We start from the raw sequence: 22,346 nt of genomic DNA on the forward strand, positions 1-22,346 counted from the left end.
GCTGCAGGCCCTTTCCTCGAAGCCACCTTTCATTTCCATCCATCCTAACAAGGTGGTGCTTCGTACCAAGGCTTCCTTATTACCTAAAGTGGTCACGCCCTTTCATGTAGGCCAATCCATCACCTTACCTACTTTTTACATGTCACCACATCCTCCAAGGAAGAAGAGAGACTTCACTGACTGGACCCAAAAAGAGTGTTGGCGTTCTATCTTGATCGTACTAAAAAGTTCTGGGTACATGATCAACTCTTTGTCGGTTATGGGGGTACAAAGAAAGGTCGGGCAGTGCAGAAGGGAACCACCTCTTGATGGGTTGTTCTCTATACTAAAATGTGCTACGCATTGGGTAAGAAGCAACCCCGTAGGGTTTGTATGCTCACTCCTTCAAAGCAACAGATGCAACCACTGCGTTGGCACGCTGTAGGAAGGTGGCCTAGTGTATGGTGAGTACCTATGGTACTTACACCTTATACCAGGTCTAGGTATCCCCTCTCAGTGAAGTGTAGGCAATACCACTACAGTCACACAGTACTTACACACAAGAAGGAAAACACTTGGTTGTACAAAAATAAAGGTACTTTATTTTTGGGACACAGTATCAGAAAATACTAGCGAGGCAACCATCCAATAGGAGTTAAGTAAATACACTATATATCTATGTATACATATAGATATATAGATATATATACACACACACACTAATAAACAGTAAGAAGCATAAAAAGGTTAGAAAACAGTGTAAAATAGCAATAAGCAATAGTAGCCCTAGGGGGAGCTCCTCCCATATACTAAGAAAGGGAAATGCAATCACAGGGCCCCCACCTAGGTAAGTAAATCGTTTAGAGTGGAGCTGGGGGTACTAGGAAATCACACAGGTAAGTAATGCAGTACCCCCCAGCGACCAGGAATGCAGGAGTAAAACACTGTATTTCCCCCTAACCACCCCAAATGATGAAAAGAAGAAAAAGAAGACACCCAGAACAGCCTGCAAGGAACCAGTGGTGAAAAACCAAAGATGGAGACCTGAGGAGAGAGAGGACCAAGTCCAGAAGTTTCTGTGGAGTCCAGGGGGAGTAGGAGATACTACCCACCCAGAGGTACCTTTTGGAGTCGGTCGACAAAGAAGTAAGACAGGTCAGCACTACTGCACAGAAGATGGAGAAGAGTTCCTGATGCATGCAAAAGATGTCCCACGCTGGAAGCTGGATTGCAGATGGATGTCGGTGAAGGATTTCCACCAACAAGCCTTAGCAAAGGCAAATGTGGTTGGAAGAAAAGAGGTGCTGCCGGGGACCAGCAAGGTCCAGGAGGACTCTTCCCAGTGGGGGGGGGGGGGGGGAGTCACAGGGGACCCTCCACATAGCAGAAGGCCCACAGGACTAGAGGCAGCACCCATAGGTGTCCCACAGGCAGGGACACAGAAGTAGCGGAAGCAGCCCATACAGCACCACAGAAGTTGCTCCCACGTCGCCGGAGGACCACATAGAGGTCCAGAAGTTGCAGGAGGGAGTACTGGGGGCTAGAGCTACACGTCACCTGAAGTTCCTCTTGGATATGAAGCAACAAGCCTTGGCAGCTGCAAAGGACGCAGTACACGGGGGTACTGTTTTGCGTGGAGTGGAAAGGACTTACCACCACCAAAGTGCAACAGCTGGTAGAGAAGACCAAGGGAGACTCTCCAGACCACCACCCGTGATACAGGACCCACGCCACTTAGGATGAGGGGAAATCCATGCAGCCGGTCGTCACTGCAGCCATGTACCTGTAGTTACAGGGGAGTGGTGCTTTCACCCCAAGGGAAATTCCTTCTTCATCTTGTGCAGGCTGAAGAGTTGCAGTCTTCTTATGATGCAAAGCCAGAGAAATGTTGCAAAGCTGGCAAGAGTTCTGGATACAATGTTGCAGAAGAGTCTTCCTTGTGGATCTGCAGCTTGTAGGCTCCTGGAGGGTCCAGTCGCAGTTCCTGAGGTCAGAAGTCAAAGCAGAGGTTGCAGAGGAGCCCTGCTACAATCGTGTAAGCCGAATCTGAGGACCCACCCCAGAGGAAGACCCTAAATAGCCCTGAAAGGGGGACTGGTCACCTAACCAGGTAAGCACTATCAGGAGGGGGCTCTGATGTCACCTTCCGGGCCTGGCCACTCAGATGCTCCCAGAGTTCCCTGCCCATCTTAGAAACAAGATGGCAGAACCCAGGGACCCTCTGGAGGAGCTCTGGGCAGGGTGATGGACAGGGGAGTGGTCACTCCTCTTTCCATTGTCCAGTTTCACGCCAGAGCAGGGACTGGGGGTCCCTGAGCCGGTATGGACTGGTTTATGCATGGAGGGCACCAAATGTGCCCTTCAAAGCAAAACCAGTGGCTTGGGGAGGCTACCCCTCCCAAGCCAGTCACACCTATTTCCAAAGAGAGAGGGTGCAACACCTCTCTCACAAAGGAAATCCTTTGTTCTGCCTTCCTGGGCTTGAGCAGATCAAGCAGCAGGAGGGCGGAAACCTGTTTGAGGGGTGGCAGCAACTGGGGCTGCCTGGAAAACACTGGAAGACTGATGGTAGCAATGCTGAGGGTCCTCTAAGGAGCCCCCAGAGAGCACGGTATCATACAGCCAATACTTGCAAAAGTATTAGGGTATAATTCCTGCATGTTTGATACCAAACATGCCTAGGTTCGGAGTTACCATTATGTAGCTGGACATAGGTAGTGACCTATGTCCAATACACGCATAAAATGGCATCCCCGCACTCACGAAGTCCAGGAAAATTTAGCTGGAGTTTGTAGGGGCACCTCTGCTAATGCAGGGGTGCCCTCACACATAGGTACTTGCACCCTGCCCTCTGGGCTAGGAGGGCCTGCCACAGGGGTGACTTACAGTGATCTGGTGCAGTGACCTGGTAGGGAAAGGGTTCATGCATCTGTATCTCCCAGTGTACACCTGAGGGACATGTACAGGAAGTTATGAAATGAGGCAAAGGTTTGGAGAATCACCGATGGATCACTGTGTAGAATCTCGTTATCATCATAAACCTCTAGGACATGATTGGCTGAGGGTGGTTTCCATGTCATAGGAGCTAGGGTGTATCCCAGGCACTCCCCCTCCTTCCCCAATAAGCCCTGGCTCATGCATATTTACCAAGGTGGAGTCTCTCTCTCTCTCTCTCTCTCTCTCTCTCTCTCTCTCTCTCTCTCTCTCTCTCTCTCTCTCTCTCTAGTCTAGTCTAGTCTAGTCTAGTCTAGTCTAGTCTAGTCTAGTCTAGTCTAGTCTAGTCTACCCTACCCTACCCTACCCTACCCTACCCCAAGAGAGTGAGTAGCAGCTCTGAGTGTCATGTACAGAACCCTGCGTGGCAAATGGTACATCCTTGCATATAAGGGTAATCGTCCCTCTAACATAGGTGTAGAATGTGAAAAATTGCTGATAGGAGACCCACTGATTGGCAAGTGACATACTGGTAGCACATATCAGGTTGGCCTCCAGTAACAGAGCAATATGAACTTCATGTTGATCAAGATATTCAAAAATAAGCCTGTGTTCCTGTGGATTGCCCAACCCTCTGACATTTCAGGTGAGGCATTGAAATGTTTTATGTAAAATAGCTGTGGAAGTGGCTCAATTTGCAGACATTTTAAGGTGGGTGGGGCATGTATGATGGGTAATGCCATAATGTGAGACAGAATGGCAGAAATCCAGCTGTAAAAATCGGTGTTGATGAGCACTAAAGAACAATTCCAACAAACCCATGGCCACCCTCTCCCCATACTGGATGCCCAAACCTGCTGGGGATACATAATCCACCCCCAACACCACATAGTAAGATTCAAACACTTTAGCCAATCTATGTGAGTAAGCAGCAGCAGGGGCGGCTCCTCCACCCTGGCGGAGGAGCATCACCCCCCTGGCTAAGAGCCAGGAGCAGAAAAATAAAACAATATTTTAATATAGTTTTATTTTTCTGCTGCTGGCTTAGCCAGCAGCTGCAGGGAGGGGCAGGCCATGGAAGATGGGAAGTGGGAGGAGGAGTGTAGTGCACTAAGTGCACATGTGTGTTTGGCCAGCTGCCTTACACACATGCGCACTTAGGTTTCTCCAGCCCGGCTTTGTTGTACAGCCGGGCTGGAGAAACTGCACAGGCCCCAGGGCAGTGTCTGAACGGCAGTCCAAATCGCTTAGACCAATCCTGGCACTGCTCTCATTCTAGGTCTATATTGAGAGCAGTGCAAGGATTGCATGGGGGAGCCTGTGCTGGTGTCCCAGTGAATGCTGGGACACCATTAGAAGAAAAGCGAGGCGGCAGAAGGCAACGGTGGTAACAGTAAGTGTTTTTTTTCTTTGTTTCATCCCCTTCAGCCCCTCTTAACACTTGCGGCCCCCGCTGAGCAGTAGTAAAAATTAGATACAGCATGGACTGTGTGCTTCATGACGCAAAAAGGCGTCTAGTGCACAATAAACAAAACAACTATTCAGATCTAAACCAAATATAAAAAAAAGTATGATAACAAATAGACAATACAGGGGTAACCTGAGGAGGACTACCAGAGACCCAGATGGGGTCTTCCTCATATATACGAGGGTGTCCAGGGTGAAGCTGTTGATTATACCATCAGGCACTTTGTACTTGGTATGCACAGTGATCTTGCTGCAAAATTGCATTGCATGCCAGGATCATCGCTGCATGAGTTTCCCGCTCAGGCTGACATGGCCCGTGGGGAAGATGAGGTTGAGGATGTAGGTGAAGTGTTGATGTGTTTACCGGAAAGCTTGTTTCAAGTGGTGCTTGATAAATTCAGTAGCCAACTGAGGGCTGGTGAAGACGTTTTCTTTGCCTTGAAAACAAACTTGAAGGCGCCGTGGGTAGAGCATCGCATATGGCACCGCTGCCTGTTGTAATTTTTGCTTAATGTGTGCAAATTTTCCTCTCGCCTCCTGGACTGCGACAGTGAAATCCGCGTAAATGGCCACTTTGTGTCTGTCAAAATGTAGCATATGTTTTACCTGTGCCAGCTGTAATGCAGTGGCTCAGACTTTATAGTTTAACAACCTGGCAGTTATTGCTCTCAATGGTGCTTCAGGGGGAAGTCTGGACATTAGAGCTCTATGAGTTTATTCTACGATAAACACTTTCGAAAAGGAGGCCTCGCCAATGAGTGTTGTTATGAGTCACTCCACATGATCTTCCATTCAACCTGTGTTGGCGAATTTCAGGATTCCCAAGATTCGCAAGTTGTTCCGGCGAGACCTCGCTTCTAAATCTTCGTTTTTGGTTGCAATTATCTTAAGGACTTTTTCCAAGTTTAGGATTTGGTCACCACGCCTTGACACTGTCTTCCACTGCAGATAGTCGCTGTTATGCTTCTTTGCAGCAGCCATTTTGTTTTTTTATTTTCCATGTAAAGGTGTTCGTACATGTACACATAGTGTCCATTTTTGTTTTGATAGAGAATAAGCTATGTTGCATGGCAAGCAGTAGCGTTTTCATGTCTGCCTCATCTGTGTGGCTGGCTGACGGAGAGCATCTGGCTGGGTTTAGACCACCTCTCCAGTTGGCCCCCCGGTTGAGCGCTTGGCATCAAAATGTATTTCAGATTGCCTGACATCTATCTCACCCATGGTGCCTGCAAAGCGTTGAACTGTGGGGAAGCAGGTGCTCACTAGTCTAAAGAGAACTGACAGTGTCTCAGCAGACAATCTTCTGTGGTGTAGTTCTGAAGCTGGGATGTAGTATCGTTAGGAGCCGTCGCCACAACTTGGAGGCGCGGGTGCTCACTGATGAATGGTTATAATCAGCAAGGATGGAGCTAGAACCAATGCCGTAACACTGCCACGGATATTTTCCAGGGTTGGAACCCCAGTCCTGCCACCCCCACACCCCCACCCCCACTGTCACTGGTCAGTGGTGGGGGGTACAAACAAACCATGTATTGCACTGGTGGTACTGTATGGGCAGGGCAGGTTTGGAGCGATCAAAGTTTAGACATTGGACCCCTCCTCCCGAGTATCTTTGCCCTAGAACATCACAGGAAGCGGCTCATGATTCAATGGGCTATTGCTGTGGGCAGGTTGAGGCTTTACATTCCCCAGTTTGCAGTGTCCAAGGTGCAAGTTGTGCCAGAAAGGGAGCAAGGCCTCCTAGAGTTGTGTTAGCGTTTAAAGGAGCACAGTAAATTTATCACGTGGGTGGGACGAGAAAATGGCTGTACTTGATAAGCATAAACATTCATATGATGGTAGTGAGCCTCCGTGTGGCAACTGTAGTAATATGAGGATTGGCATCAAAATGTAGTTTAGATTGCCTGCCATCTGTCTCACCCATGTTGCCTGTAAAGCACTATGGCAGTTCAGAGGGTCCTTTGCACAATACCCCTGCCAGTCATCAAGTGGATTGCACAGCATAATATTCAAGTATGGTGGTGGTGCGATGTTAGTGAGTCAGCGAGGCCTTAATGATTTCAGACAGGGGTGAGCTGCTGGTATTAATGTTTACTGAAGACCAAACCAGGACTGTATCTCCTTCGCTCCCGGTAGCATTCTCCATCTCCCCGTGCGTGTCTCCAACCTGCTCTGCCTCCTTCAGAGTTCAGGCGCTCTCCTATGTCACAGCAGAGCAGCGTCCGTTCCTCGAGCACCGTCGGCACAGCCGAGCTCGCCTCCCAATATCCAAAAGGGCTGAACCTCCACATCCCAGGAAGGTCTACACCCAGTCTCATGCAGCACAGCCACGCAACACACGTAGCCTCCTTGTTCCTTGGAGGGGGGCCTCTATAACTAGCGGAATGCGCAGACTGAGGAGCGCTCCCAAGGGGGAACGCAGCCCGGCACTCACCGCTAAGTAATGTTCTTCAGGCGGCAGTCTCATTCAGCTGAGGACAGCCACCATTACTTTGCCGCGGCCTGGTTCAGGGATTCCGTCCCGCTGCCCTCACAGATTGTAACAGTGGCGCTGTAACTAGATGCAGGCAGTCACTGCTCTACTACAAGTGATTTCATTTAAAAGCGAGCTATAATTAGGCCCGATGGTGTAAGTTTTTAATGAGTAAAGGCCCTGGACTGCAGGAACCGTATTCAGGACAGGCATCTTGCGCATCGGCACTCTTGCGCCCCTCACCTCCAAGTCTTATTGCAGGATATTGACACCAAAGGCAGATTTGTCCTGCTGGGGGCCACATTAGACTGTTACTCTCCAAAAATAAGCATCATTTATGCCCTTGTGTCCGACCAGGTTCGTTTTTTACAACGCCTTGCTGCTTCACTGGCCAGTTGGGCTCATCTTCCGTGGGTCACGGGGGAGATTTCCATAGCATCCCCGTCATACTCCTGGCCTTCTTACATCCTGCCCTTCTGGGTGCCCCCACTTTTACAGTTGCTTCCAATCTGGCACCTGGCTCACTCTCTGGTCCGTCCAAGACGCATGGCGCCTCTACGTCCTGGAATTGAAACTCTACTCGTACTTCCCAGTCCAGGATCTTTACAAACATCTGGATATGATAGTATGTTCAGCCGCCCTCTGCCCGTCCTTCCTCTCTTCAGATTACCTGGGCAGGATGATCTTGCCTCACAATCCTTACTCCTCTGTCTGTCCTGGGGGAGGGTACACTCCCCCATTACCATCTGGTGACTCCAACCACTTATGCTGGAAGACTCGGCATTCCGGGGCTCCCTAGCAGACCATGTCAAGTACTACTTCAGACATAACGAGAGATCCAAATCTTCCCTGGCTACACAATGGGAGGCCCTCAAAGTGGTTATCAGTGGGATGTACATTTGTACGACCTGTGGTGAATGGTGTTCCATGCATCAAGACTTGACCAGCACCTACCAACTGTCTGTAGATATTGAGTGACCGTACATGAACTGGCCTTTCATTCCAGGTGCCTTCCAGCTTCCCTCCGTAGAGTTGCACTAGTTTCTTGCTAAAACCTGGAAAAGAACTCACAAACCTGCTCTTCTATTGCAGTCCTGAATGCCAATTTGTAAAATCTTTTGCAAGATTTTAGCCAATCGTGTACAGCAATCCCTCCCTTACATGATCCACATTGATTAAAACAGTTTTGTGCCCAACTTTAACACCTCACTGAACAACAGGAGATTATGCCACATTCTGGAGGCTGCCTGGCAGCACTGGCCTGTGTGCCAATCTTAATCTTGGACTTTGGGAAGGTGTTGAAGTCTGAGATAGTTGTATCTGTCTTATCCAGGTTCAGGTTTGGTGATCTGTGTGGTCCAGTTGTTGCAATAAAACTTGTTTGTCAGCCATCTGGGTGACCTTATGTCTGAGCCACCACTGGTGGGCAGGGGCATGCAACAAGGTTGCCCCCACTTACCCCTCCTATTCACACACATGATAGAGCCCCTGGGTGCTTAAATACAGAGGGAGGACTTTGGAAATGGCCATTTTGCAGGGTTATCCCCCAATGTTTTTTCCTTCTTCCTCCCATTTTTTCTCATCTGTTTTTGCTGTGTTTTGGTACTTTGGGCACTTTACCACTGCTGACCAGTGCTAAAGTGTGAGTGCGCTGTATTTAAATTGTGATTATGATTGGCATATTTGGTTTTCTAGTAAACCCCTAGTATAGTGCACCATGTGTGCCCAAGGCCTGTAAAATACTACTAGTGGGCCTGCAGCACTGATTGTGCCACACACGAGTAGCCCTGTAAACATGTCTCAGGCCTGCCATTGCATTGTCTCTGAGTGCAGTTTTAAACTGCCAGTTCGACCGCTCAAACCTTCCCTTTAACTACCAAGGCAGACAAAGAGGTCCCAAGGAAGCCCCATGGATCGGCTGCAGTGTATTTAAAAGGTAGGACCCGTACTGGTGTGTTTTACATGTCCTGATGTTGAAATACTGCTATGGGGATTGCCTTTAAATACCTTTAAGTGTAATTTTCCATTAGGATCAGGGGTCTCTGAACTCACAATTTAATATTATATCTTTTGGAAACAGTGTTTTTTAGATTATAAGTTTGAAAATGCCACTTTAGGAAAGTTGGCATTTTCTTGCTGAACGAGTCTGTGCCTCTGCTTGGCTGCTGAATTCATGTCTGGGTCAGAGTGACAGTTTGGCTGTTTGTGAGTTCACTCTAGACAATAACACAAAGGAAGCTGAGGTGTGTCCTTCATATCCTGATGTGTGGTCCTGGGCTAGAGTGGAGGGTGGAGCTGGCACATGCACCTGAATAGGACTCTGTCTGCCCTCACACAATACAGTCTCCAACCCCCTGGGGTGTGTCTAGGGCCAGAACAGGGAGAGACAGGGTCTTGTGCACTACAAAGACTTTACTTTGAAGTCTACCTACTTCAAAGGCAAAAATGAGTATCAATATTGGACTGCTGACCCCACAGCTTTAGAACACGTCTGGACTGAGGACAGTATGCCAGGGAAAAGAGCTGGATGCTTGAGGAGGACCTGCCACTCTGCCTGTTACTTTGCTCTGCTGGCCTGCTGCTACTTCTGCCTGAGAGTGAAAGGACTAGATTTTGCTTTCCATATCCTGCTTTCCAAGGTTCCCCAAGGCCTTGAACTGAGCTTGCCTGTGTTGTGAAGTTTCATGGACATCAAAGACTTCATCTGCCAGCACCTGGGCCAAGAGGGGCTACATTAGGTCCCTGGGCCCTTGGAAGGAGAAGCTGGTAAAACCTGAGAGAAAATCCACGCACCTAAGCCAAGCGGCAGAAAACTTAATGCGGCGCCTGCACCCCAGCTAAACAATCGACACAGCACCGGTAAAATCGACGCACCACCTGCTCCATCATGGCTCCATCGTTGCTGTGCATCTGAATTTTCCACGCATCATCCCTGGGCGTCAAATCTTCAACATCACCGCAAGGAACCCAGGCTGCCTGTACGGAAATCGATGCATCCTTTCCCTGCAGGAGAAAGAATCGACACACTGCCTCACTTGCGAGTAAGGAATCAACCCATCTCTTGCTTTTCTGATGCACCTGCGGCTTTATTTTTGATGCATACCAGGTACTTTGTGCTAAAACAATGCATCCATTTATTTATATTGAGTAAGACTCTTTTTACTTTAAAATTTGATATATCTTTTTGTGTATATTGGATTTTTGTAATTTTGGTCCTATTTGATTTAGATAAATATTGTCTATATTTCTAAACTGGAGTGGAGTCCTTTTGTGGTGTGTTCACTGTGTTGCTCATTGTGTTTGTACAAATACTTTACACATTGCCTCTGAGATAAGCCTGACTGCTTGTGCCATGCTACCAAGGGGGGATCATACGTTATCTGAGCTGTGTATCTTCCTTAACCTGACTAGAGTGAGGGTCCCTACCTGGACAGGGTATAAACTGACTGCCAACTAGAGACCCCATTTCTAACAGAGGGTACTATTTGGAAGATCCTACTGCCGGACCGAATCCATGCAATCTTGTTGTATGCAGACAACAACTTATTCAACATCAAAGACCTTTCGAAGGATAGCTCTGCGACTTCTGACCTCCTGTCAACTTGTACAGCACTGTCTGGTCTCCAGGTTAGTTAGGGCAAGTCATGCTGGTTCCCACCGACCCCAGTTGTGGCGGACTACCACCTGGGGGGGCCTGATCCGCTGGGTTGCTTTTTCTTTCTGATACCTATGGATCCAGATTTTTACAACAGTCAGGATCTCCAAGATGGTATCCTTACGGTGGTAGTGGAATCCCTCTTTCTTCAGGGAGTGATTTGGGAAACTCTCCCCCTGTCTCCACTGTGCCATATCCCTGTTTCCAAGATAGTGTTGCTTGCTTGACTGCTATATTATTTTGCCGACCTTCCACTGCACTTTTTATGAGACCTCAATAGCTTATTTGGTAAGCTCATCTGGCACAACACTGGCTGTAAAGTAGCCCTACCCAAATTGCAGCTCCCATTGGACTCCAGAGGCCTGGGTGCCCCTAATTTTGATCTCTGTTACCTGGTGGTTCAGCTGTAATGGCTGACCCATTGGATAGTGATTGCTCTGGGCCTCTACAAATGGTTTAAAAAACACAGAACCATTTCCTAGTCTTAGCCCTACTTATAGCGAAATGCAGAATCTCCATGCATTGGAAGGCCCCTGCAGTGCTAGGACCCGGCCAGAAATGGCCCTGCACAGGGAGGAGGCGAGAGGCCTCCGCTGTCACCATATAACTCCTGAATGGGAAGGCTGGCAGCACCCACGAGAGCTCGGCCTTTTTCCCCCCCATTTCCCCCACCGAGCAGCCCCCTGGCCACCTTCTCACTGGGGCGGAACATATCTTCTGTTCTCCTTTCCCTCCTGGTCCCTTGGTTGCCTGCTACCTCAAAATAACTGGTGGGGTGCTGCTCCCCTCTTTTTCTCCTGCCATCCCCTCCTGTCCTGTCCTCCAGTCCTCCTAGCCTGATGTAGTTTGCCATAAGTTTATACGCTGTAGACACAGGTCAATCGCAGTGGCTTCAAATTTGAAGGTTACAGCCCCCTCGCCCCAAGATCTACACTGAAAAGGGTAAGACTTGGACAGCTTCCAAGTGTGGGATCAGAGGAATGGCAATGCATGTATTGTTGATTAGACCAGGAAATCTGTATATGCTGAAAAACTGTAATAAAAAGCGCTTTTTAGAGGTCCTCAGCCTTGGGCGCACCCCCTCCGCCTGGGACAACTCATGGTGGCCGTCCACGCTGGGTCCCCCACTGACACCCACCGACAGCGCACGAAACCCGGCTTCACCCTCGACTCCTCACTCTCCATGTCAAAGCAGGTCTGCGCCATCTCCTCCTCCTGCTACAACACCTTCCGCATGCTTCGCAGAGTTTACAAATGGATCCGAACAAGAAAAACAGTAACCCAGGCCCTCGTCAGCAGCAGACTCGACTACAGCAACGCCCTCTACACATGTATCCCATCCAAACTCCTCCAACGCATCCAAAACGCCTCCGCCCGACTCATCCTCAACATCCCGCGACACTGCCACATCACCCCCCACCTAAGAGACCTTCACTGGCTCCCCGTTAACAAGAGGATCACCTTCAAGCTCCCCATCCACGCACACAAGGCACTCCACAACACCAGACCATCATACCTGAACAACAGACTCAGCTTCTACACCCCCACCCGGAATCTCCGCTCCACTAACCTCGCCCTCGCCTACGACGCAAATCTTCCGGCGGCAGATCATTCTCGTACCTCGCCGCCAAGACCTGGAACACCCTCCCGCCAGATCTATGACAGACCCAGGACCTTCTTTCCTTCAGAAAACTCCTCAAGACTTGGCTCTTCGAGCAGTAGCAGCACCCTCCTCACCCCCCCCAGCGCCTTGAAACCCTCACGGGTATGTAGCGTGCTTTACAAATTGATTGATTGATTGATTTATTTAAAACCAAAAGGTTTGTGTAATCTACATAATGGTGTCTGTAAAATCCAAGGAACCCCCTATATTTATATAGACCTTCACCTTGATAAGCATGGGATTTAGTGCTTGTCCTGCTAGGCCTGGGATGGGATTACATTTTCCAGGGATTAGTATTGTGAATGTACTCGGTGCAGAATAGGGACCTCAGTGACTGGTGATTTGTTATGTGGTCAGGCCCTATGATGTTGGCTTTCCTGAGATGCAGAGGGAAGGAGTTCCCACTCGTGGAGCCCATGAAGTGTCAAATAAGATATAAGAAAGATATATCCTTGACTTTGTCCATCCCTGTTTGAATGTATGTATATTACTTATGTAGTGCAAACTTAGCTGCAAAGTAATGGAGCACTGGTTGTATCAGGTGTAACAATAGGTAAGACAAAAGAGGGGCTTATAAGAAAGGGGTACTGAGATGGGGTTACAGGAATGGTTGGTGTGGCAAGGAAAAGGGCTGAGAAACAAGGAAGGTATTAAGGAATATTCTTGTCATAAATGGATGGAGATCCGGATACTTACAGCTGCTTACCTGGGTTTCCAAGTAACCATGAAAGTTATATCTTTAGTTCTGGTTTCCTCTAACAACCTAACTAGAACATCTGTAGACTACCTCCCAATCTTTAACATAAAGAACAGTATTTGTGTTAGTTTGAAAGTTTCCTCGGCTTTTGGAACAGGACTGCTCTTTATCTATCAAAATATGAGGCTTTGTCTATCAAAATAGAACACATCAGATGTTCATAATTTATTTTGCTCCTGACACTGCTTCTAATTGTTTTTAAATGTGAAGCAAAATTATTTTACATTAACCATATAGAAGTGAGCTTTTTGTATAGAGCAAATCCTGAACTCAAATACTTCAATGTGTCTTCAAAATGGTTGCTTAAGGAAAATGATACCTAGTGAGTAAAGCTGTTTGCCTTAGGTGACATAATTTGGTCAAGTGTGTAAGCTAAGACTTGAAGCACAAGAAATAAAACCGCTGCTCGCTAATATTACATTTTAATAAGAAATGCAATCTGTGACACACCAATACATTTGTTTTTGTGTTTTAATCCCTATCACAACCAACTGTATTTGCAATTCCAAAATTTCAAAGCTATTTCACTAGTATATATCACTTTTTTCAGTTTAAGAAAACATTGAAAATACATAAAATAATTTACATCACAAATATATTTAAATCAGACTCATGGATTCTCTATCTTCACATATACATACATCCAGACTTTAAAAGTTGGTTAGATCGGTGGTTCCCAGCCTGTGGTACGGGAACACCTGGGGGTCCGCAAAGCCTCCTTAGGAGGACCGTGACTGCTTAGAAAATGAATGAATATTAACAGATTAATAAAGTGTATATAAATAAAGTGGCTAAATGTACAAATGAAATTTTTAAAACTTATTGTAAATGTCAAGGAATTTGAAATTGGAGGCTAAAAATTAAATTTGTACCCTCAGATTAATATGTGGGAGCAGGGCAGGTGCATCAAACTCAATATAGTATGGGAGATGTGTGACTTCAATTGAATTTAGAAAAGCTCCAACCTTCCTATTAAAATTATAATGTTTATATTTTATTTTCTGTGATTGCAAATTAAAATATGTTATCATTTGTGTATGTGTTTGATGGAATGTTTGTTTCTGTATTTTGTGTAATTGTATTGTTTTCTGGTTCAAAGAATCAACAATGCTTAGGCTTCCAGTACTCACTCAGTAGGGTTTCTCCGGGTTCCAATAATGATTCAGTGGGGGTCCCTGGGTTCCAGTAAAGATAAAGAGGGGGTCCACCGAAGTCAAAAGGTTGGGAACACTGGGTTAGATAATGATCCAAGATAGTGTGAAGTAACAGTTTGTTGTGACTTAACCATGCTGTTTAAGGACAGGTAGAAGGTCAGGTATTGGTTATTATATCCTTTTTGGCACAAAAATGTTAAAATATTTCTTAGCCACTCTCCTTATGGGTTCTCTGGTAATAATGTTAAGAAGGGCTGCAAATGTGAGAATCTGGCTTGGGATATTATGTATGTGAAACCATTGTTTTTTTTGGGGGGGGGAGAATTTATATATGTGCTTGAGTTGAGATGGTGGATATCAATGTTGTTTAGTTGAGCACAATTTCTATGTATCTTTCAGGGGTGCAGGTACCTGCTGGAAGACATTGACACTCCTAAGCTGTGCTTAATTTGCACTGATGCTGCACCCCACCACTCATTCTTTTGGGGATTGAGACTTATTTTTATCACCCAGCTTGGGCTCAGTGCAAGAGAAAGAAGGGCAGAAAAGGAAGTAAGGAGGAAGCGAAGGATAGGAAAACAGCAATAAAGAGGGGAAGCAGGCATGAGAAACAACCTGCAAAAGCTAAATAGCCATAGAGGAAGTTTATGGTGGCTGAAACAAAGAGAAATGAGGTGGAATCACGAATAGGCAGTAGAAGTAGGCAAGGCTGCAAATTTATAGAGAGAGTCGACGAGGGGTCTGGCTTGGTTTTAAGAGCCAAACTGCAAGCTGAGGCATCAGAAGATTTGCCATGTAAAAATATGTTTAAGCCTGTTTTAAATTAAGAATACTTTGTCTTGAACGGTTGTGTTTCCCATCAGTACATTAGATCTAATCACTGCATTGACATATGTTCAAAATAAACTGTTTTTTTAAACATGAAGCCTCACCCCCCCCCCCCCGGTCCTGATGTCTCTGTCACGAGTGAAGCAGGCATCAGTTGTTATGTCAACAATATACATGGTCATTACTGTTGTTTTATGTGGAGGAACATTATTGTTCAGTGGATCTTAGACAAGTGAGATTTTTGTGTAGTGCACATCTTGAACTGAATTCCCTCAAGCTGCTCACAGATCTTACTCGCAGTGAAAACGAGGCATAGTGAAGTAATATGATTTGCCTAGGATCACAGTTTGGTAAAGTGGGGAGGCTCATATTTGAACCTACTTTTTATAATAAGACCTCATGCAATCAGCCATTGAATAGCTCTTTCCATCTCTCTTTAACTACCAAAGGACAATATTTTATGTTTAATTATTTGATGACCTGAATTATTACACTATGTTCAGTAAAAAAACATATCACATATTAATTCAGTCTGAATATACATGTATAAAATGTCTTTCTTGACAAAAGCACAAAGCTTAGGGTAATGTAAGGCCAAGCAGGAGACTACCTTTTATGATTCTGTAATTGCCTTCCTCTGACTTAAACATTAAAGAGTGAGAGGGGCTGCCATTACATTTATTAGCAAAACAAGAAGGACTCTGACATGCTGAAGGGTTTGTTCACAGTTATTTCTTCAACAAGAAACAAAGTCATTGCAGCTGAGGTACAGATAGCCACACACATACACGAACGTGAAAAGTTTTTTTATGTCACGTTTTCACTTGGCCTGTCCTTTGTAGTTTTTCAGATCGAGTCTAGACAGTGCTTGTGCTTTCTCTCGAGGCATGTTGCATATACTTTGTGGGTTTGCACCCCACCCAGTGCTTTTAATTTGCTTTTCATTCAGTGTTTTTTTTTTAATCCTTGCATCCAAGTTTTTCCTGTTTGTCTCTCATTTTCATTGGTTGTTCACTCCCACAGAGCAGCCCCCCATTACTTTTAGGCTCTCAGTTGTCCCATTTTAGCAACTGTAAAATGGAATACTTTTTCTTTTGACCTAAGGGCACTCCACCCGAGCACTCAATGTTTTCAGTTCCTCTGAGCTCAGACTTCCATTTCTGTAAACAGGGCTGTAATTCTCATCGCCTCTCATTTGCTGTGCATTCATATACCAAGATGAAATGTCATATGCTTCAGACGCTGTATTCGAAGGTGCCTATTTAATTTTCTTTGACTTCATAGTGCGAGGATTTCCCCCGATCTCCTCCCACTTCGCTGCTTGTTGCTTTAGCGTGCCTCAGTCACCTGACCTTCAGCAGCCCAACCTTGCAGAAAAGTTAAGGGCAAGTCCTGTCGCATTTTCTCTGTCGCTTGTTTATATAATGTGAACTCAAGTGATCCAAAGGTGTTGGATAGCTTTAGATGAGTGCAGGTTACAATACTCAAGGTCTGGTTATTTTTTTATTTTATTTTTTTAGATGCGCGGAGGTTCAGTGATGCCAGCGCCATCCCTGTTTATTCAGTATTTTCACTTTACCTGACAAATGGGGCAGCATTCGTCCTTCCCACCTCCTCCTCCCATATCCACCCTGTTACCGCTTCCTGATGTCCTCCTCATCTCAGAGTTCTAATTTCAAAGCACATTGACTGTGAGACATTTATTTTATCATGTGAACTTGAGCAACCCGGAGTGCTTTACCTGAGCGCTAGTTACATTACATAGTGTCAGAATAATTTTGGGGGGCATTTTTATAGAGCGTGAACTTGGCTGACCTGAAGGTACTGGAGAGTTTTATAAAAGCACCAGCTACATTACACAAGGTCAGGTTAATTTTTTCTTTTTAGGCAAAGATTAAGTGATGCCAATGCTGTGTCATTTATTCATTATTTCCCCTTTACCTGATAAAATGGGAGCAGCATTCGTCCCCCCACCTCCTTCATGTCGCTGCATGTCTGCCCTGCTGCCTTTTCCTGTTGCCCTCCTCCTCCTCTCAGAGCTCTAATTTAAAAGCACATTCACAGCAGCTCCCCAGGGACTGTGAGGCATTTTTTGTTATATAATGTGAACTCGAATGACCGGAAGGTGTTGGAGCACTTTACATGCGCGCTAGTTACATTACACAATGTCAGATTCGTTTTTGGGGGCATTTTTATAGAGCACAAACTCAACAAACCTGGCAGTATTGGAGTACTTTACAAAAGCGCCAGTTACATTACACAAGGCCAGGTTGTTCTTACATGCGCGGAGATTAAGTGATGCAGACGCTATCTCTGTTTATTCATTATTTCCCCTCTACCTGACAAATGGGACCATCTTGTTGTTGTTGCTGTGTCCAGTGCTCCTATATCTATGGGGCTAGGACAGAGGGCTGGGCTGGGCGCTTGCTGGTAAACGGATGGTGCAACCAGTGTTCTGAATGGAAAACTCTGAAGAAGGACACCTGGTGATTTGAGACCTGGGGGAAGAGGGATGTTAAGTCTCCACCATTGGAAAAGTACCTCTGCTTTTTTTCGTATGCTGTTCAATACTCTAGTGATGTAGTCGCACACAGAACGTTATAGTGCTGTCGACTAGCAATGAGGCACTTGTCTTTCTGTCTGTGCATTAAAAAGCCTTGGAATGTGTCCATAAATGTTTTATGAGGCAAGCATGTAATCCTGAATCAGACTGCATGACCCAGTGTGTAGTAACTGTATAGCTCTTCAATCCCTGGCAGTACAGCACCCAGGATGATTTGCTGCATGGCTAAACACTTATAAGGTCCCAAAGCGAGACCTATTGGCTATGCCAATGTTTGTTCTCTTTTAAGCCTTGTTTTGGGACTGATAAAGGTAGTGCCTGGGATGCTTGGCTCTGTTTTCATTCACTAGCCTCCACGGGACAAGGGAAGCCAGAGACAGACATTCAGGTCAAGCTAGGCTAGAGCCCTGATTGACTGCTCACCTGTAGTAGGTAGCCTCGGTATTCAGCAACCCAGTATTTGACTACAACGGGTTCCTAAGAAAATATTGTGCCTTGCAAGTTTTTAGGATAGTGAACCCCAGAGCAAAAGAATGCACTGTAATTAACCTCCCCAATGGGCAAATCTATTTGCTGCCACTTTCAAGATTTACTTTCTTAGTTACAGGATGCCCTCCTTCTCTGCTCTGTATTTGTTTCCATCTTTGGGAGAGCATTTTAGAGAACATAAATAACATTTAAATGCTGAGAAATCCTAGGATATTTTCTTAAAGCCCTATACACACCCTGCTTTCCAGACTTCCCACCTCAGGGACAGAAGCCTTTGCGTTACTCCTGTATCTGCACCATATGCTATTGCAAGCAGCTGAATGTGAGTTCTAGGCTCCACTATATTAACGGACAAGCTTGGATCTCAGCCCAACACTGCCATGAAGATATGCAAGTCTCCTCTGTTGAGACAGTGTTCGACTGATCTCAAAGATGTGTGCATGCCAGTGCTTGATTAGAGTGGGTGGTTGCAGATAGGGGGCCTGGCACTCATCTTTGGGGCCTGCCACTTAATTTTCCTCATCAGACCTTGACGTGTAGTAAAAGAGAGAAAAATCGAAATGGGGTAAGAAGGGTGAAGAGAAAGAAGGGAAAAAAATGTGACAACGGAAGAAATCAGGGATGAAAGATCCTGCAAGAGTGAGGTATACAGGCAGGTAATATTTGGTGTGGTGGATTTAAGAGACAAGAGATGGAATTAAGACAAGGTAACATCGGTATTCGGCGCCCTGACCTTTGATAGTGCCAGACATAGGCTTCTGATAAAAACTTTAGGCCCCGGCACTTATTCTTTTACATATCACTCACAAATTAGGCACTCGTGGAAACCTGCACGTCACAAACATTTGCTGCGTACGTACATATCGTTTTATGAATTGAAGTTATTTCCCCTAGCAAAACAAGTCAGACATTATTTAATTGTGAAAGAACCGGTCTCTCTGGATATGTGAGCTCCATATCAGGCAGTTTGTGAATCTAGTGTAGCCAATATCATGAGTAGGATCATGAAAAGAAATAGCTAGGACAACCGAACTAAAGAGCATGTCACTAAAATGTTCAAAATGTGTGTGACTGAAAACCTCAGAAGAATATACTGGTCACAACACATGGGTCCAATCTCCAAGGCAGAAGGGCAGAGTATTTTAAATGTTAACCACTGTGTAAACATTGCCAAAAAACCTATTATTTGCACTGATTGCGAGAGCCCGTTTCTGTTTTTACCACGGTGCATTCTTCTTTCACCTGCGGAGGACAACACATTTAAGAAATGAGGCTGTATCTTTTGTTGTTCCTTTTGGCCTTTTATCTCCAACAGAACCATGTCTGCGCGTTTCAGAGGTACTGGTAACGCCTTTGCCTTTATAATTACACTCTGTCTAAAACAACTGAGTATTCTACCTTTTATTTTGTTGTTTTTTTGTTGTTTTTTTGCTGTTTTCTATAGCGCGAACGTAGCCCAAGGCAATCAGAGTGCTTTACAGTTGAATGCTAGATAGTGGCGAGTAACAGTCAAACAATAAAATCAGTGAGCCCCAAAATAACAGTCAATTTGAGGCAATTGAGATTACACGATGGAGCTAAGAATAATCAGTAACCATGTGTTTTTGGACTAGGAGAGCTCCGAGTTCCTTTTGGAACATGGGGTCGCACGTAGGTCTGGTGGGAAAGAGTTTCGGATTCTTATAGCAGGGCCGGAGAATGACTGTTTCATACACTACTATTGCGTGAAGGTGGGTGGGCACTATGAGCAGGGTTTTTGCCTTCCTCTAGTCCACATGAACGCCAGACATTTTCAGTTTTTGCACGAGGTAGGCCGGCGTGGAGATTTGCAGGGCTTTGTGCCTAATGCGGTCGGTCTTATTTTGCACAGTTGCTTCAACGGGGAGCCACTGCACTGAAGAATTACTAGAACATGAAAGATTGTGTCACTTATCTTGTACCCCGAAACAAAGTGGAGAGACAAGTGGAGCACAGCGGGAGGTTGGCAGGTTGGGGGGGGGGGGATAAACCTGTGGAAGTCCAACGAGTTGTGAGTTTCCACTACAGAGAAATAGTACCTGGACTACAGACCTATTCAGGGATGGACTGCCTTATCCATCAGAAGAGCCTTACTTGGTAGCGTGCGTTCTTGCCTGTGCTACAGTTTTGGTTTCATAGGTTACACTGGTTGTCGAGGACGAATCCTAGGAATCGAATGTTATTTACAATTGCAGGCTTAAAATCCTGAGGAAAGCACGGATCAAGCCACGGTTTGGCGAATGGGTTTTATGTTTTTTAGACCGATTAATAAGAATTTCGTTTTTGTTGAGTTTAATTTTCGGTGTGGTTTGACGCCTAATTGCAGATTGCCATTCATACAAACGAGGCTGAGAACTTTTCCCAATTGCGTATTCATTGATTAATTTTTAAGAACCTCATACAGCATTAGTAGTTGGCAGGCCTTGCACTCTCACTTTTTTCGAAGGTATGTGCCCACGAAAAACCTACTTGACTCGATAGTACGGACAGTAGTTCTCAGTGCGGCATGTATGAATGGCATCCTGCAACAACTATGACTGAATGAGTGAAATGAAGTGGACTCAAAGTATGCCACAATCTCAGATATGGCGACCTAAAATGTGATTCAGTTTAGGAATCTTTAAATTCTGTCCTAAAAAATGCGGCTTGACTATTGAGGCAACATTTTCAAAATTATATGACTGAAACTTAAAGAGCCAGTAATGTTCGAGTACATTGCATACTCTGTAGCATCACCTCCTGTTTTGTACACTGGCCAAAGATTTCCCAGGATAGACTTTAGAGGCTTAAGGATACCTTGAGGCAATTTTATATTTAGATCCATCCACAATAACGTACAAAGAGCTCCCTTGCCTATTGAGGTTAGGCCCAACCAGATACAGAGTCTGTTTGGGTGAGAAATTCATGATGAAGCATGCCATTTATAACCCTAGTGTGTGAGAGTCTTCTTAAAAAAACCAGAAGGACCTCTTGTGATAGGCAGTAAGAGGAACCAACAAAAAGGCTGAAATGAGGTCACTCTCCTTGATGATGTGGATAAATGACATTTGCCTTTTGGATAATGAAAAGATAAGGGCCAGATTTCAGGAAACAGTTTTTTTCATACATGTTGTATTTGATAAATTGTAAGTGAGAAATTACTTTAAAGGTTTACCCCAAATATTATAGGTAGTCTATGTAGACTGTGTCAATGGTGCTTTTCCTAAAATTAATTTAAAAGGTACTTTTTCAATTAGCAAAATAATTTCACAAAAGTGCCTGAACCCTTTTAGATTAGACTTAATTGTGCTTGTTTTGTCCATGACAAACCATTTCCTACAGTATACTGCTAGAGTGGTTGGTGTGTATACTTGCTATGTTATTATTTAGGGAGCAGAGGTGTGAAGGCATCATGACCCAGCAATTGAGTTTTCACCTTCTACATGCCGATTTGTTCTCTGTAGTTTCCACTAGTGGCCCACTGGCCTGGTAGAAAGAAAGGGTTCACAAAGGTAAATTTTGTTGTAAACATATGTTTGTGACTAAATTTACATTTTTATGCCTGCCATGGATTTACAAAGGCATTTGTGGCAGGCAGATATCTATTTATGGGGGAAGAGATCTCAGAAACACGTGCAATGATCTCCACAACTGCAAAGTTCACTCGAAGAGTGTTACGTGGTCAATCTAAAATGTGGATTGCCGTATAAGTTTTGGAATGCCCACAAACTCATATTTGTGTACATTCACGAACTTTGACCCATCCCAACATGTTTTTTTTTTACTTAACACAGGACTGGTGTAACTCTACTTCCTGCATGGAAAGGGGAATGGATCTTACTCAGATTTGCTGGGAGTACTAGTGGGAGAGCTTGCTCCATACTGAATAATATATTCCCCACAGAGATAAAAATTTGTTTGCACAGGTGATCCTATTCCCGCTTTGCATCTCTCTTCCCTATGGAAAACTTCATCCAAGAGGAATAGGACTCTGCATACAAAGTCACATGACTTTCCTAAGAGTGCTCCTTGAAACCTGCAGCAGGTGCAGCTTCCAGGTGTTAACCTGGGAATGTTTGTAAATAGAAGAAAGCAGGAAAAGTACATCTGGCAGAGAGATACACTCGTATTTTTCTTACTTTTTTTTTTTTTTGCAAATCATGCCCGAAGTGGATTTCTACAAAGGGTATTTTGAGGCACACGTTTCTTATGATATATAATCCTTATCATAGCGTGTTGGCTGGTGGCAACATGTTCTCATTTATAAAGCAGTGCCTTTCCCAGTGTCACTGCATTGATTAATTGCATGGGAGTTATTGTCAGCAAGCAAACAAATGCAGGTAGCTGCAGAAGATAAAACCAATTGTGCCGGTGGTTGAAATGGGGA

The 22,346-nt window shown here is 45.3% G+C and overlaps 1 protein-coding gene across 1 annotated transcript in view; it reads left to right on the plus strand.

Moving 5' to 3' along the window:
- Positions 1-19,188: 19,188 nt before the first annotated feature.
- The window catches only part of CPB2 (carboxypeptidase B2), a 156,107-nt gene continuing 152,949 nt past the window's right edge, over positions 19,189-22,346 (plus strand). Inside the window, exon 1 of the mRNA XM_069205399.1 lies at positions 19,189-19,300. Coding sequence (XP_069061500.1) covers positions 19,230-19,300 — 71 coding nt within the window. The 5' untranslated portion in view covers positions 19,189-19,229. The remainder of the gene's footprint in view (positions 19,301-22,346) is intronic.

This window comes from Pleurodeles waltl, chromosome 8, assembly GCF_031143425.1.
Source record: "Pleurodeles waltl isolate 20211129_DDA chromosome 8, aPleWal1.hap1.20221129, whole genome shotgun sequence".
NCBI lineage: Eukaryota > Metazoa > Chordata > Amphibia > Caudata > Salamandridae > Pleurodeles > Pleurodeles waltl.